The following is a 12,787-nucleotide window of genomic DNA, read 5'->3' as shown; positions in this document are numbered from 1 at the left end:
TTCTTGAGCAAGGTGCCCTGTGCTAAAATACCTGTCTATTGACGCAACTAATACATTTGGCCTTGAGAAGATGAGTGCAATGGAAGAACACGTGACAGTGTAAAGGTAAGCAGGGAGTAAAAGACCTAGAGAAAGATCAGAAAATGCGAAACAAGAAAATGCATCACAGATTATATGCTTTCAAAGAAGAAAATGAGAAGCAAGAAGACTTGGGGGGGGGGGGGGGTGAGGGGGAGGTAAGGGAAGAAAAAATTATATCCGGGATTCACATTAATTGGAGCTGTGTTTATTTTGTCCTGTATTTGTTTATCTCCTTGGATGGAGTGGTGTATTTATAGTGCATAGCTGTAGTTCGTACTAAAGCATACAGAGCTAATCAATACTTGGGTAAACCTTATGAACTGCAGTTCTGTTTGATTCACTGTATTATAACGAAGAGACTCAAAAGCCTTTTCAGACTTCCACTGAAACTGTGGGACTGTTCGTATCGTGGAACAGAATGGCCATGTCAAATTTATCAAGGATAAAATGCAAAGAAAAATGAGAATACAAGCCACGCTCTTCGTCCCACCTGAAGTCACCAGCATCTGTGTGCCACCACAGGCAAACTTGGGGACAATCAAACTGGTGGGAAAGGCAGACATATTCTCCCACCATGTGTCACAGCAATTGAGGCCCTTTCTCTTTAACAGCAGAAAGTTAGCATTCATAGCAAAGGGTCTTGCTTCAAGTAGGCTTTGTAGCAAAGCATTGCATGTGGTGGTTTAGTATTCTTCAGGCAGTGGGTAATGAAAACCACTTCCCTGTAAGTAGCTAGGGAGGTATAGCAGCTTTTTAATGTTCTGTGGTTTGTAGAATTAAGGTGACCCTAGCATAGAAATCCAGCTGACTTAATTGATTTGTTACTGCTGTTTAAATAACACTCCCTGCTGTAGTCCTTAGCTGCTGGGGAAAGCTAATGGGAGGTAGAGCAGGTTAAGGAAAGGAAGATGAGCAATTCAAGAAAACTTAGTTATAACTAAGTTATGAACAGAAACCTAGAAACAGCAAAATATATAGCTGTGTCAAATCACTCACAGTTGTTTTCTTGGAAGCTGAGATCTCTGGATGTTCCACAGATGGGTCTTGTAGCCTCCCCATTTTGGTGCCAAGCAGTAGCAATGATGTGTTAGGGTAATCCTGGTGCTGGAAAGCCATGCAGATTACCCACAGTGATGACACAGAAAATGCAGAGTGACTTTTTTTAAAATTCCAGGTTGGAAACTGGGGGTAAATACTGGCTTTTCACTGATTAGAATGTCTTCTCATGCTCTTGCATTAAACATTTGGTTTGCCTTAAATGTAGGCTGTAAGGGTGCTCAAGTCCAGTCTTCTCTACTGTTGCCCAATGTGTTTGGCAGTGTTTATACATGAACATTTTGCAACTCTGTGCTTTACAATTTTACTTACCTTGTGTTTGTAGTGTTTCTTTTATTTTTTTTCACTCTATTTCCGATCAAATGAGTTAAGTTTTACTACTTCTATCCCCTAGGTATACTAGCTCAGGGAATTTCTGTGTATTTTGCTATAAATTATTAATGTGATGTGTTTTTACACTCCTCAGTTTTCCTTTGTGTTGCTCTAAGTATGTGGTGTACACATGTAGAAACCTGACAGCAGTTTGAAAGCTAATTCATGCGGTGGTGCCACAGAGCCTACCCTTTGCCTGAGTGTATCCTCGAGAGAGATGTTGGAGGAGTTTTGTTGCGGCCATTCTGTTTCCCCAGCTTTGAGCTATTCTTCTTTTCAAAATGAGTGGCAGGGACATCCAGGTGCTGTCAATTTAATGACAGGGATTTTTTTCCAAGAGCTGAGGCTCCGGTGCAGACTTTTAGCTGCTCTTTTCATCATTTCCTCATGCAAAAGCCATATCGGTGGTTGAACAGTAGCACCAAAGCAGCAGGAGTGCAGCACCAGGCCCCCCCATAACTGTGCTCTTCCCTTGCAGAAGCAAGCCAGGTTGGTCACACCACACATCTCTCCCCAGGCAGCCACAGCCTATGCTAAGCCACTCTCCATCCCACGCACAACTGCTTGTTAGCCACAACGAAGCAGTAGCAAAGGAAGAACGTCTGCTTCTGAGACACCAAATTAAGTATTAACCAATAGTGGAATAAAATCAAGTGGGGAAAAAGTCAGAGCTCCTGTTTGTCTGAAGCACTGAGAGACTTCTCAACAGAAACCTGAAATGTGTTCCCATCATGGGTTATTGGTACCTAGTTTGGACTAAGCAACTTCAAGGGGCTCCTTTTTATTGAGTTTTCTGAGTGTTCAGGTTGGGGTGTGGTGTATAAACATGCATGGCTACATGTGTATACACACGTGCATGCTTCTGCACACATAGCTGTGTACACATGCAGGTGTCTGCGCAGTCAGTCCCAAGCAATAGGTGTTTGCTATGAGCCAGACCTGAGGTCTCTCATTTTCTGGTACCTCAGCTCATAGCCAGTCATTTCTGTCAGCTTTTTTGACCTCTTTTTTTAATAGTTCCTCTTTTATCTCCACCATTCTGTTCAGAAGCACTAGTGATGTTTTTTCTTAGGAAGCTTTAAAAAATGAAATACTTTAGTTTTTTAGATGAAGGTACTCAAAATTAGCAAAAATTAGACGGGACTGTGGTTGCGAAGAAGAAGGGAGAGTTTACCTTGGTAATGAATTAAAATGAAAACACTCCAAAACACTTTCTACTTCTAAGCACTGTTTCTTTTGTTTTTTCTTTCCTTACCCTCAGGAATTCATTTTATCAGAAGATTACAACAAGATGACATTAGTGAAAAGTTACCAGGGTAAGAACCATGATCAATTTTAATTGGTTTGTGTTGTCATTAATTTTTGTTAATGTTCTCTTAAGGAGTGTGAATGGAGAGAAGTCTCCTTTACAGTGATTGACTTTTTTTTTTTTTTTTTAACTAATGTAAATGCTGGTTTTATCAATAGATCAATAATGTGCTTTGTTCTGAGATTACAAGACTTTTAAAAAGCTGGTTCATGTTCTGTTTTCCTTTTAAATGCTCCTTTGGAATATAGTTCTTGAGCAAACTGTCCAAAATCCAGACTGTTTTTGGGGAAAATAAGTATTAATCTTTAGTCATCCAGGGTATTTAACAAAACAACTTAGGAAATTAACCCATCTTTGAGGGTGAAACATTTAGGACTGTAGCTTTTGGGGTTAGTCTGGTTATATTTTGATAACTGTCAGCTTCAGTAATCTCAAGATTATCAGTGGATACCTGTCATGGTAAAAAGGTCAAGAAATGCTAATCCATATCTCTTCTAATACATTCTGGTATTGACTAATGTAATATTTTAAGAAACCTAGCTATTTATACTTCTCAAACCTCTAAAGGACACACTGCTTGGGACAGGTATTCTTACAAAAGTAACAAATACATGCAAATATTTATTCTTCTAGCTCTAAGATAAGATAATTTCTTATCTCTAAGATAATTTATTCTTATATCTCTAAGACGTAGTATGATGTTATATGGTATAATATATGCGAAGCATTATGTTTCTGTATAGAAGCCTCTGATATGTTGGCTTGAGATTTCCCACGTACATTTTAAAATATGTATTCACTCATATATTTTGAATTTTATACCTTGAAATGTTGAGAGGATAATTTAAATCTCTAAATGGAGGCTCTGGGGATCACTTTGTAACATTTAAATGTTAAGGTATGACAAGAATCTTGATTTTTGCAGAGCACAGCTAACATGCATCAGCTTTTGAGCGTTTTACTTCGGCTGTTTCATGAATGCCTGGTGTGTTGTAAAATCAAGCTAGAATGCCTGCATTTTTTCTTAGCTGTAAAAACTGGAGAAAAATATCCAATGATGATAAAATGTGTATGTGAATCTTAAATAAGAGTTCTGCAGTCTGACTGTACCAGTCTTTGTTATCCGAATTTGTGATTGCTCCACAATCCCTAAAGTTTGACGCACCTCGGTTTCATTTTTAAGGGTTGTTGCACTGGTTAAGTCCTACTGACTGTTCTGTAGCCCCTCTCTCTTATTAGCTCATCCATTTGCATGCTTGGATTCAGTCTTGCAGGCTACTTGCAGCCCAGGAAGGGTGAGCTGAAGTCTTTTCTTCTTTGTATGCAGAACAATGTGTGCATGAGACCATCTTTCTTGCTGAGCTCTTCTGGGAAAAGGCTGAAAATTTTGGAAGGAGGGAACATACATCTTGGCAGTATGGCAGAATAGGAAGTTGACTGTGGCAGCCCACCCAAGGCTTGGGGAGCACCCCTCATAAAATTAGAAAAAATGAATGAAAATAAAGGCTGTTTTCATGGCAGTCTGCTGCAGCCTACCAGATGTGCTGCTACTGCAGAGCTTTGGAGGGGGCCCTTGGATAGGAAGATGCCATGGAGAACCTCCACAGGTTGTCTTGTGCATGAATCCCAGGAGTCCAGGTGGCATCCCCCAAACATTGGACAACAGAAGACTCTAATAAGAATCCATTAACACCAGTAGAGAGGTGGTAGAACTGACCAGAGTCCCAGCTGGAGTCACCTTCCTAGACTGCCTGTCTCAGTGTGGGAAGGTTTTTGATCAGTTTGGATCACTTTGTGCCAGGATTCTTAGATGTGTTGGAAGATTTTATCTGAAAGCTGTGGACTTATTTTAGGGCAAGAGAAGCAATACTTGTGCCCAGAATAGGCATAATTTCAGTTCTAGTCCAAACCACAGTGTTCGCTGGTAGCAGACGGTGTCTGCTTTCAGACACTTAAGCCAGTGTGAGCGACACTCACTGCTGCTGTGTCCCTCACATTTTCCTCTCTTGCTTCTGGGGTTTGATGTTTGGTCTTTTCCTTGTTTAAGCTGATAAAAACTCTATTCCCCTAGCTTAAAAAAATAGTGGCAGTGTGCAAGTGACCTAGTTTGGGGAGCGGAAAAAAAATCATGTAGGTGTGGGTGTCTCTATAGTAATCCCCTCTGTGCAAGGGTTAAAGAAGCATTAGGGCTGGTGTTCTGCACATTGCCAGTCATGGGGGCAAAAGTTTGGTTTTGGAACAATATGCCCTCCGATGTTGTTGGAGATGCTGTTTTATCTTTTTTTTTCTCCCCCTGCTGCTGGCTAGGAAAGCAGATTGCTGTTAGTGCTGCAAATGGAGATGGCAACCAGACAGGGGGAAAGATGGGTTTCAATTCATTGCAACAGGAGGGACAAGATTCAGTAGGAAACTTTCCCCCTGGAACAGTGGTCAACAGCTGCCATAATGCAGCTAGGCAGGACACAGGGATGGAGGAGAGCTGCTGCATGAAGACATGCTCTGCCCAGCTTACCAGCAGTGCTACACATGCTGACTACAGAAACCCCTCTGGGCTGCTCCTCTGTCTGGACCAGAAATGACATGGCACAGAGTAAGTTACAGCAACCCAGGAACAATCTTGGGTTGCCTCAGCTCCACTGGAAAGTGTCACCCAAAGTCCCGAGGGGCAGTTGAGCGGGCAGGTATTTGACCGTGCAAGGGAGGAAAACAAAGCAGAGATTCCCCACTGTTTGCAGTACACTGATAACCTGAGGCTGCCTGCTGCTCTGCAGCACAGTGCCTCCTGTCAGCCCATCCCATCCATAGAGACATGCTCTCTGATTCTCTGCTCTTCATACCACATGTTGGTGGGGGAGCACAGCACAGCTGGACCTGTACTGGAGGTCTGGGGTGCTGGGGAAATGCTGTGAAAGTCAGATCTCTGGGAGCTGTTGTCAGTCATGAGTTCCCGTGGTTCCATCGGATCACGCAGTGGTAGGCACTTCCATGCTACTCTTGCTACAGTTGCCTCCATCCAGGACACTGGATCTGGGCTTACTGGGGCCAGAGTCCAGCAGTGCTGCTGGGACAGGGCAAGGAGGAGAGAGCCCCATGTCCACCGAACTCCCTTGGAGAATATGCTTGGAGGGCCACATAGTCCTTTGGGTAGGCATGTCATGATCAAATGTATGAACCTTCTTCACCTGGTCCAGGAGGACTACTGTGGACAATCCCATCGCCTTTCTCATATAGCTGTATTGAGGTATAGGGATTGGCATAAGCGTCCTGGCAAAGCGCTGGGGCAGGGAAAAACATAATTTAAAAGGAACACGTAGTTTTGTTGGGTATGCTGGCCTTCTAGTGGTTCATTTGTTAAAAACCTCACTTCTAAAACCTGTTGGTTTTGTTTAAAGTTTTCAAGTAAGGCCTCTTTTAAAAAATATTTTAGGGGAGTAAATAATTTTATTTAGCCTACAAGGGGGCTTTAGCTTAGCTGTGCTGGCTGGTTTTGTGTGTGCTAGCTTTGCAAATGTTCAAGAGTGCTGTTAAAAGTAGCATCTTGCCCAGTGACTGGTGGGCTATCGATAATCTCCCACAAGGTATTATAATAAGTAGCTGAAGCTGCTGTAGCTATTAAAGAACATTAATTGTGTCTTGAAAAGCCATGAATATGTCTGTGAAATCTGCTAGTAACAGAGAGTGACAGCAAAGTACAGCCTATGCACATGGTCTTGGCAGGAGTCTGCGGCCAGATCCGGTGTTGTACGGTGGCCCAGTACCACCAGCACATGTGGCTGGACATGCTCCGTGCAGGTTTTGCTGCGACACTGTGTCTGGAGTTCTGAAATCTCCTGTTTCTTGAAAGGGGCCAAAACATCAAGATTGGGGATGTGACACAGTGTTAGTGAGGAGTCAGTGGGTCATGGGGCATTGGCCTCCCTTGCGTGAGGAGGGGTAGTGCAAGCATTTGAACGGTGCTGTTTGGGACGCTCTGGGAGATTAAACTTCATTCTGTGTCAGTCTTGCATAACTGTCATCATCCCCTCTTCTTCAGCTATAGCACCAGCTGCAGGCACGGTCAACCTCCGCTCACAGCAACTTCTTTCCCCGGGCAGCTCCTCTCACATTCCTGCAAGACTACAGGTGCTGAAGAAACCCTCCCCTTCCCTCAGCAGCCTCAGCTTCTAGCCCCTGCCAGCCACCTCAAGCTGCTCACAAGCTGGTCCTGCCGCTTCTAGCCCCTGCCAGCCACCTCAAGCAGCTCATAAGCTGGTCCTGCCGTATGGCTGTTGCCGCTTCCCACTGTGTGCAGCCTTTTCCACCCAGCTCCTTGCAACTGCACCTTCTTGCCAGGGGCCACATTTCCAGTCCATGCCCCCTCTGGATGATGTAACACTTCCTGCTTTTTTAATTTTATTTAAAAAAAAAAAAACAAACAACTATTTAACATGTGCTTTTTCTACCAAGCAGGATTTGTAGACCGGCTTCTGCCCTATGCTTTCTGCAGGTTGCCCATTTTGAGGGTGTCCCCCTGCCTCCTTGCTTTCAGGTCAGCTCACACAGTACCCTTACTTCTGCTTTCCCTTATGCACAGCCTCTTCTCTTGTGCTTTTCTTGCACATGCTAAGTTTTTCTTTCTTACTGCTAGCTTCTACCTCTCTTAGTGTTTGCTGCTGCTTTTCACTGTTGTAACCCTCCCTTTCACCCATCACAGCTTCTTGCCCTGCACTGTGCATAGCCACGCACTGGCTGTGCTTTCCAGACCTAGCCTCCTTTCCCCTGCGCTCTGGCTGCTGACATCTCAGCATGCACCTCCTGGCTGCAGCTTCTTTTCTCTAGGCACAGCCCTTCTATTCTCTCTCCAGCTTGCTCTTTGCACAGTGCTTGCTGCTGCTTTCTCATAGCAGGAGTGCAGCCCCCCTGCTCCCTCCCACCATCCAGCTGCAGGTGGACCTGCTCACTTCTCCTGTCTGCTGCTTCTCTACCCTCTGTACAGCATAATCTTCCCCTGCACATGGGCTTTCTTCTCATGGTGGCTGGCACAGCTTTGCTTGTTGTGGCTTTTTCTGTACTGTGACCACATTCACCCTTCATCCTCCCTTCTCCATGTCACTGCTGTTGCAGTGAGCAGCTTTGGAAGCACTTGTTCCAGTAGTTTTTTTGCACACAAATGGTGATCAAACCTTCCATGGATGAAGGAGCTGGGTTTTTGTTTGCTGTTTCACAGCCCTGAACCTGTGTCAATCCTAGGGCCCAGACCTCTTCCTTGTTCCCCTATCAACTTCCAGTCTTCTGACATTTTGCTTCTTTAATCCTTACATGGGTCAAATTCCCTCTAAATGACAAGGACTTTTTATTTACATTTGTCTTCTCTTTCTTCCCTTACTTAGATGACCTCCACTGTGCCCTTTCACTTGGTTCAGATATTTCTGCCATCAGCATGTGTGTGGGGGCACCAGCTAATATGCGCAGCACTTGCAGGTGGACAGCAGAGTGCTGAATTGAAAGTTCTTTTTGGGGAGGGAGGATAAGCAAAGCTATCACGTACACCCCTTCCACCTCTTGGCACGTACATATTTCTTCAAAGCCTACTCCTTACCTGCCAGAGAGAGCTGCTTCACCATCCACAGGCAGTACTTCTGGCAAAAGGTACAAGCCCTGCCTTTTGGGAGATTTAGGAGGGTCGGGTGGTGCCGGTTATCCCCAGAGCCAGTTCAAAACACAGGAAGCTGGCACTAGCAGTAGTAGTTGCCACATGCTAAGAAAATGTTCCAGGGCAGGCCCCTTGAACAGCCTGATCTCAGCCAGCTTTGCACATCCTGTGGAAGTGCATGGGTCTCTCTACAGCGCTGCTGGTGCACACAAGCCCCTGGGACATGTATATGAGCCCATCAGGTGCTTGTAGCAGCAGGTGTCCTGTTGTGGCCCTTTCTGCAGTGCACCACTCCTCCAGCTAGTGCAGGTGCTCCTGATGAGACCAAGTGGTAGGTAAAGACAAGCATTAGTCACCCACCGGGTCACTGAATTTCTTCCTGGAGAAATCCAAAGGGTGAAGGAGAGAGAGGATCTGATTAAAAGAGCTCAAGTGACTCCTGGGTGGTCCCCATCCTTCTGCCTTGATTACAAATGTGGAGTTAAAAAGTGTGTGGAAAAAAGCACCAAAATCTGAGCTTTTCTATGGGCAAGGGTGAAAGCAACTGGACGCAGTTCACATCTGACACTATAAAATGGTCTAGCTGTGTGTCACAGTTACGGCAACTTGTGTCAAAGCACCTGTTGACTTTTCTCCTTGAGGAATCTGGGTCTAAAAAGCAGTGTGGGTCAGGGGCAGATGTCAGCTCGTGCAAGCCTCCTATTCTTTGCTACAACTAGCTCCCCCATATAGGGTTTGAATACAGCTCTCATCTGGGCTGTGTGCTTGTACAGGGCAGGCAGCAATCTTCCCATGCTGTTCTGAGGAATCTCTGCATTTCAAACAGAGATCTCGGGCTGATTTTTAAGCTTCCAAAGATGTTTAATCTTTCCAGTGTGTCAGCTTTTACACAAACAAATACAAGCAGCCTGCTTTGTGCAACACATGTTGCCATGTCTCACAACAGTAATAAACCAGTAGGCCTGTAGATTGAGGAGTATGGCATTTGCTACTAAGTTACGGCTGGGAATAATTCTGCGTGGCTTTCCAGCCACTTGTTTTATTAAAAAATTGGCTTGATTACAACCAAACCCACCGGTCATTCATACAAAAAACATCTGTACAAGCCTGGGTTCCCTTGTTTTAATGAAAAGCTTTTGATGGCTTTTAGGTAGCAGTAGAAATTTATTCCTTCCGCTGTTTTATTCATCTTGCCCAGCTGTGATATTTTTCAGGTTTATTTTTAGTTTATTTTGGTTTATTCCAGTTTTCTTTTTAGCTGGTTTGCATGCAATGCTAAAATTTCCCTTTGGTGCAGCATTGTGCCTGTGCTGTAACTCATCGTTCTGCTGGCATGCCACCATCCACAGCCCAGATCCACCAGGCCTCACAGCGGGAGGAGTGGCAGCGTAGGCGTCTGTACTGCTGTCATAAAACCAGCTCAGAAGGGGTTGAAGTAGAGCCCAGAGTCCTTTCCACAATGGCAGCTTTGTTGGTGATGATACAGGGATGGAAGGAAGACTTGTGCTACTGTAGAACATAAATGACTGCAATAGGCACAGAAGGAATCAAGTTTTATTTCTACCCTTTCTTGCACAAATGCTGAACGGGGACCTTACGAGCTTGCTTGGTAGCTTGTGTCGATAGGATTGTTAAACACCAGCCTCTTCTGTAAGGACAGGGGAGCAGGTGAATAGGGAGTGGAGGAGTTGGGTGCAGTTGGTACTTGCAGTAGTCTTCTGCCCCCGTGTCCTTCTCTACAATGTGATTATATGTCTGCTTAATTTTCAGCTCATCAAAGCAGAGTCATGATGATTCTGTTTGTCCTGGAGATGGAGTGGGTGTTAAGCACCGGACAAGACAAACACTTCACGTGGCACTGTTCGGAGAGCGGCCAGCGGCTGGGAGGGTACCGCACCAGCGCAGGTGCCTGTGGCCTGCAGTATCCTTTGCTGAGCTCTCTGTTTTATTTCTTATCTCTGGCACTCAAATAGCCCTTTTAGTTTCTTTTTCTAGTTGTCCTCCAAATTTTGTGCCCCATATAGGTTCAGTGCTTTGTGAGAGAAAATTATTTAAAGCCAATCTAAAAAAATGTCTGTTCTCCTTGCTCTGGCTCCTTAATGCATGGTGACATATTTAGGTCTAAGCATTTCCAGCAAAACAATGGCCGATCTGCAATCTATTGTGGCCTGCTATTGTAATAAATATGGACAGGGCCTTCATTTAAGCACACAGCACATGCTTTCTTCTAAGAATTGATGGTAGCAAAGTAGGTCAGTGATCAGGTCAGTGTGCTTGTGTGCATGCATGGTAAAAATTAAAAAGCTTTAATATAAAATAATGAGCACATGTCCTTCCGTCTGCCCACTACGTATTGGGAATTTGGGTTAACTAAAGAGTAAATGATTCAAAAAATGGCACTCAAGTGGCTTATTCACCCAGAGCTGCCCCAGCTGCCTGACAATAAAATAAAAATTAATTCAGCTTTATTGCAAATGAAAAGGGAAGTGTAAAAATATGAGCTCTTAGTTTGAAACCAGGGATTAGCATAAACAGACTTTTTAGTGCCCCGTAAGGTATGTGGTATAGATGATGTGTGTTTTTCTAGTTCATGGGAAGTAAGATGACTTAAAATGACTGTCTGAATATGGACTTGCTTTATATCATCTGGTCATTCAGCCAATCTAAATGGCATAGAGACTGAACTTAATTTTTAATTAAATAATAAATAGTTTTGAAAGTGTGATCAGGAATTTGTCCTGTATTTCCTAAATCTCTCTAGAGAATGGACTGTTTTGAGTAATTCAGACTTTTGGAGGATGCTTTAATCTGGGTCATCAGATCATGCTGGTGGAGGGCAGGGGGAAGGAGAACCATTGACAAATATTGAAAAAAAACTTGGCAGAACCAGGAACATGGATTTTTATTTCCGCCCCCTCCCCCCCCCCCCCCCCCCCCCGAGTCCTGTATGCATAAAATCAGTGCCACGCAATTGCTCCTTAAATATCCACTATGGACTCTGAATCTGGAATTAAATTGAAGAGCTCCAGAACCTGTCCAGTCAGGTGGTTCCAGCATGTGGTTGAATGGGTCAAGATTTTATTCAGTTTAGAATATGATGTGTGATGCACCTGATGTAGCTGACACTTCCCCAAATACGACATAAAAACCTTTTTGTATTTGTAAACAAATCTGAGTAGGATAATGAAAAATAAAACCAAATTTTAAAAAAACACCTTCCCCCCACCCCTCTCTTCTTCCCCAGCTTAACTTTACTCCCAATTTTCTCTGCCTCCTCCCCTGCAGCAGCACAGAGGGATGGGGAATGGGGGCTGCCATCAGTTCATCATGCTTTGTCTCTGCCGCTCCTTCCCCTCAGGGGCGGCTCCTCACACCCCTCCCCTGCCCCAGCCGGGTCCCCCCACGGGTGCCGTCCCTCAGGCACAGCCGGCTCCAGCCTGGGTCCCCCCGGGGTCCCCAGCCCCGCCAGCAAACCTGCCGCAGCCCGGGCTCCTCTCCCCGCGGGGCCACAGGCCCTGCCAGGAGCTGCTCCAGCGTGGGCTGCCCACGGGTCACAGCCTCCCTCGGGCACCCACCTGCTCCGGCGTGGGGCCTCCAGGGGCTGCCGGTGGGGATCTGCTCCTCCGTGGGCCTCCCCGGGCTGAGGGGGACAGCCTGCCTCAGCGTGGGCTTCACCGCGGGCTGGGGGGAACCTCTGCTCCGGGCCTGGAGCCCCCTGCCCCTCCTGCCTGCCATGGCGGCTGCGGGGATGTGCCTCTCGTGCGTTCTCGCTCTTCTCTGGCTGAAGTTGTTGGGGGTTTTCCCCCTTTTCCTAAATACGCTATCCCAGAGGTGCTACCACCATCGCTGATGGGCTCGGCCTTGGCCAGCGGTGGGTCCCTCTGGGACAAGGTAGAAGTTTCTAACAGCTTCTCACAGAAGCCACCCCTGTAGCCCCCCCCCCCCTCCAAAAAAGGAACAAACCACAAACAAAACCAGCAACCAACTAAACAAAAAAACAACCTTGCCATGCAAATCCAATACAAGCAGAAAACTAGTAATAGTTATTTTATACAATTTTGTGAAGGGGAAGAGAGAGTGGACACCATCCAACTCTAGCACCTAAGTTAGAGAGCCTGTGGGAATGACTCCTCTGTTTATGGCAAAGGGCTACTTTAAAGGTGTTTCATAACAAAAAAGAAATTGTGTTTTCTTCCTCACTCTATGAACTTGGTGCCTAAAAGTACACTCTGAATACTTCCTTGAGACCTGGAGCACTATTCACGAGGTTGCAGTATACTCGTGTTAAATTAACAAGTCATGAAAGGAATGCAGAGCTTGTGTAAGCAATATATTTT

At 45.2% G+C, this 12,787-nt stretch overlaps 1 protein-coding gene and 1 long non-coding RNA gene across 2 annotated transcripts in view; one reads left to right on the top strand and one right to left on the bottom strand.

Annotated features, from left to right (window-relative positions):
- Window positions 1–1,381, bottom strand: part of LOC129735322 (uncharacterized) — a 38,898-nt gene extending 37,517 nt beyond the window's left edge. Inside the window, exon 1 of the long non-coding RNA XR_008730811.1 lies at window positions 1,078–1,381. This is a non-coding gene — a long non-coding RNA (uncharacterized LOC129735322). The remainder of the gene's footprint in view (window positions 1–1,077) is intronic.
- The window catches only part of WDFY2 (WD repeat and FYVE domain containing 2), a 68,283-nt gene that overhangs the window by 43,607 nt on the left and 11,889 nt on the right, over window positions 1–12,787 (top strand). The window contains exons 4-5 of the mRNA XM_055701474.1: window positions 2,771–2,825; window positions 10,221–10,371. Of these exons, the coding sequence (XP_055557449.1) occupies window positions 2,771–2,825; window positions 10,221–10,371 (206 nt within the window). The remainder of the gene's footprint in view (window positions 1–2,770; window positions 2,826–10,220; window positions 10,372–12,787) is intronic.

Source organism: Falco cherrug, chromosome 2 (assembly GCF_023634085.1).
Source record: "Falco cherrug isolate bFalChe1 chromosome 2, bFalChe1.pri, whole genome shotgun sequence".
In the NCBI taxonomy this organism is placed as follows: Eukaryota; Metazoa; Chordata; class Aves; order Falconiformes; family Falconidae; genus Falco; species Falco cherrug.
Note: the sequence above shows the minus strand (reverse complement) of the source record. Positions and strands in the feature narration are given on the sequence as shown.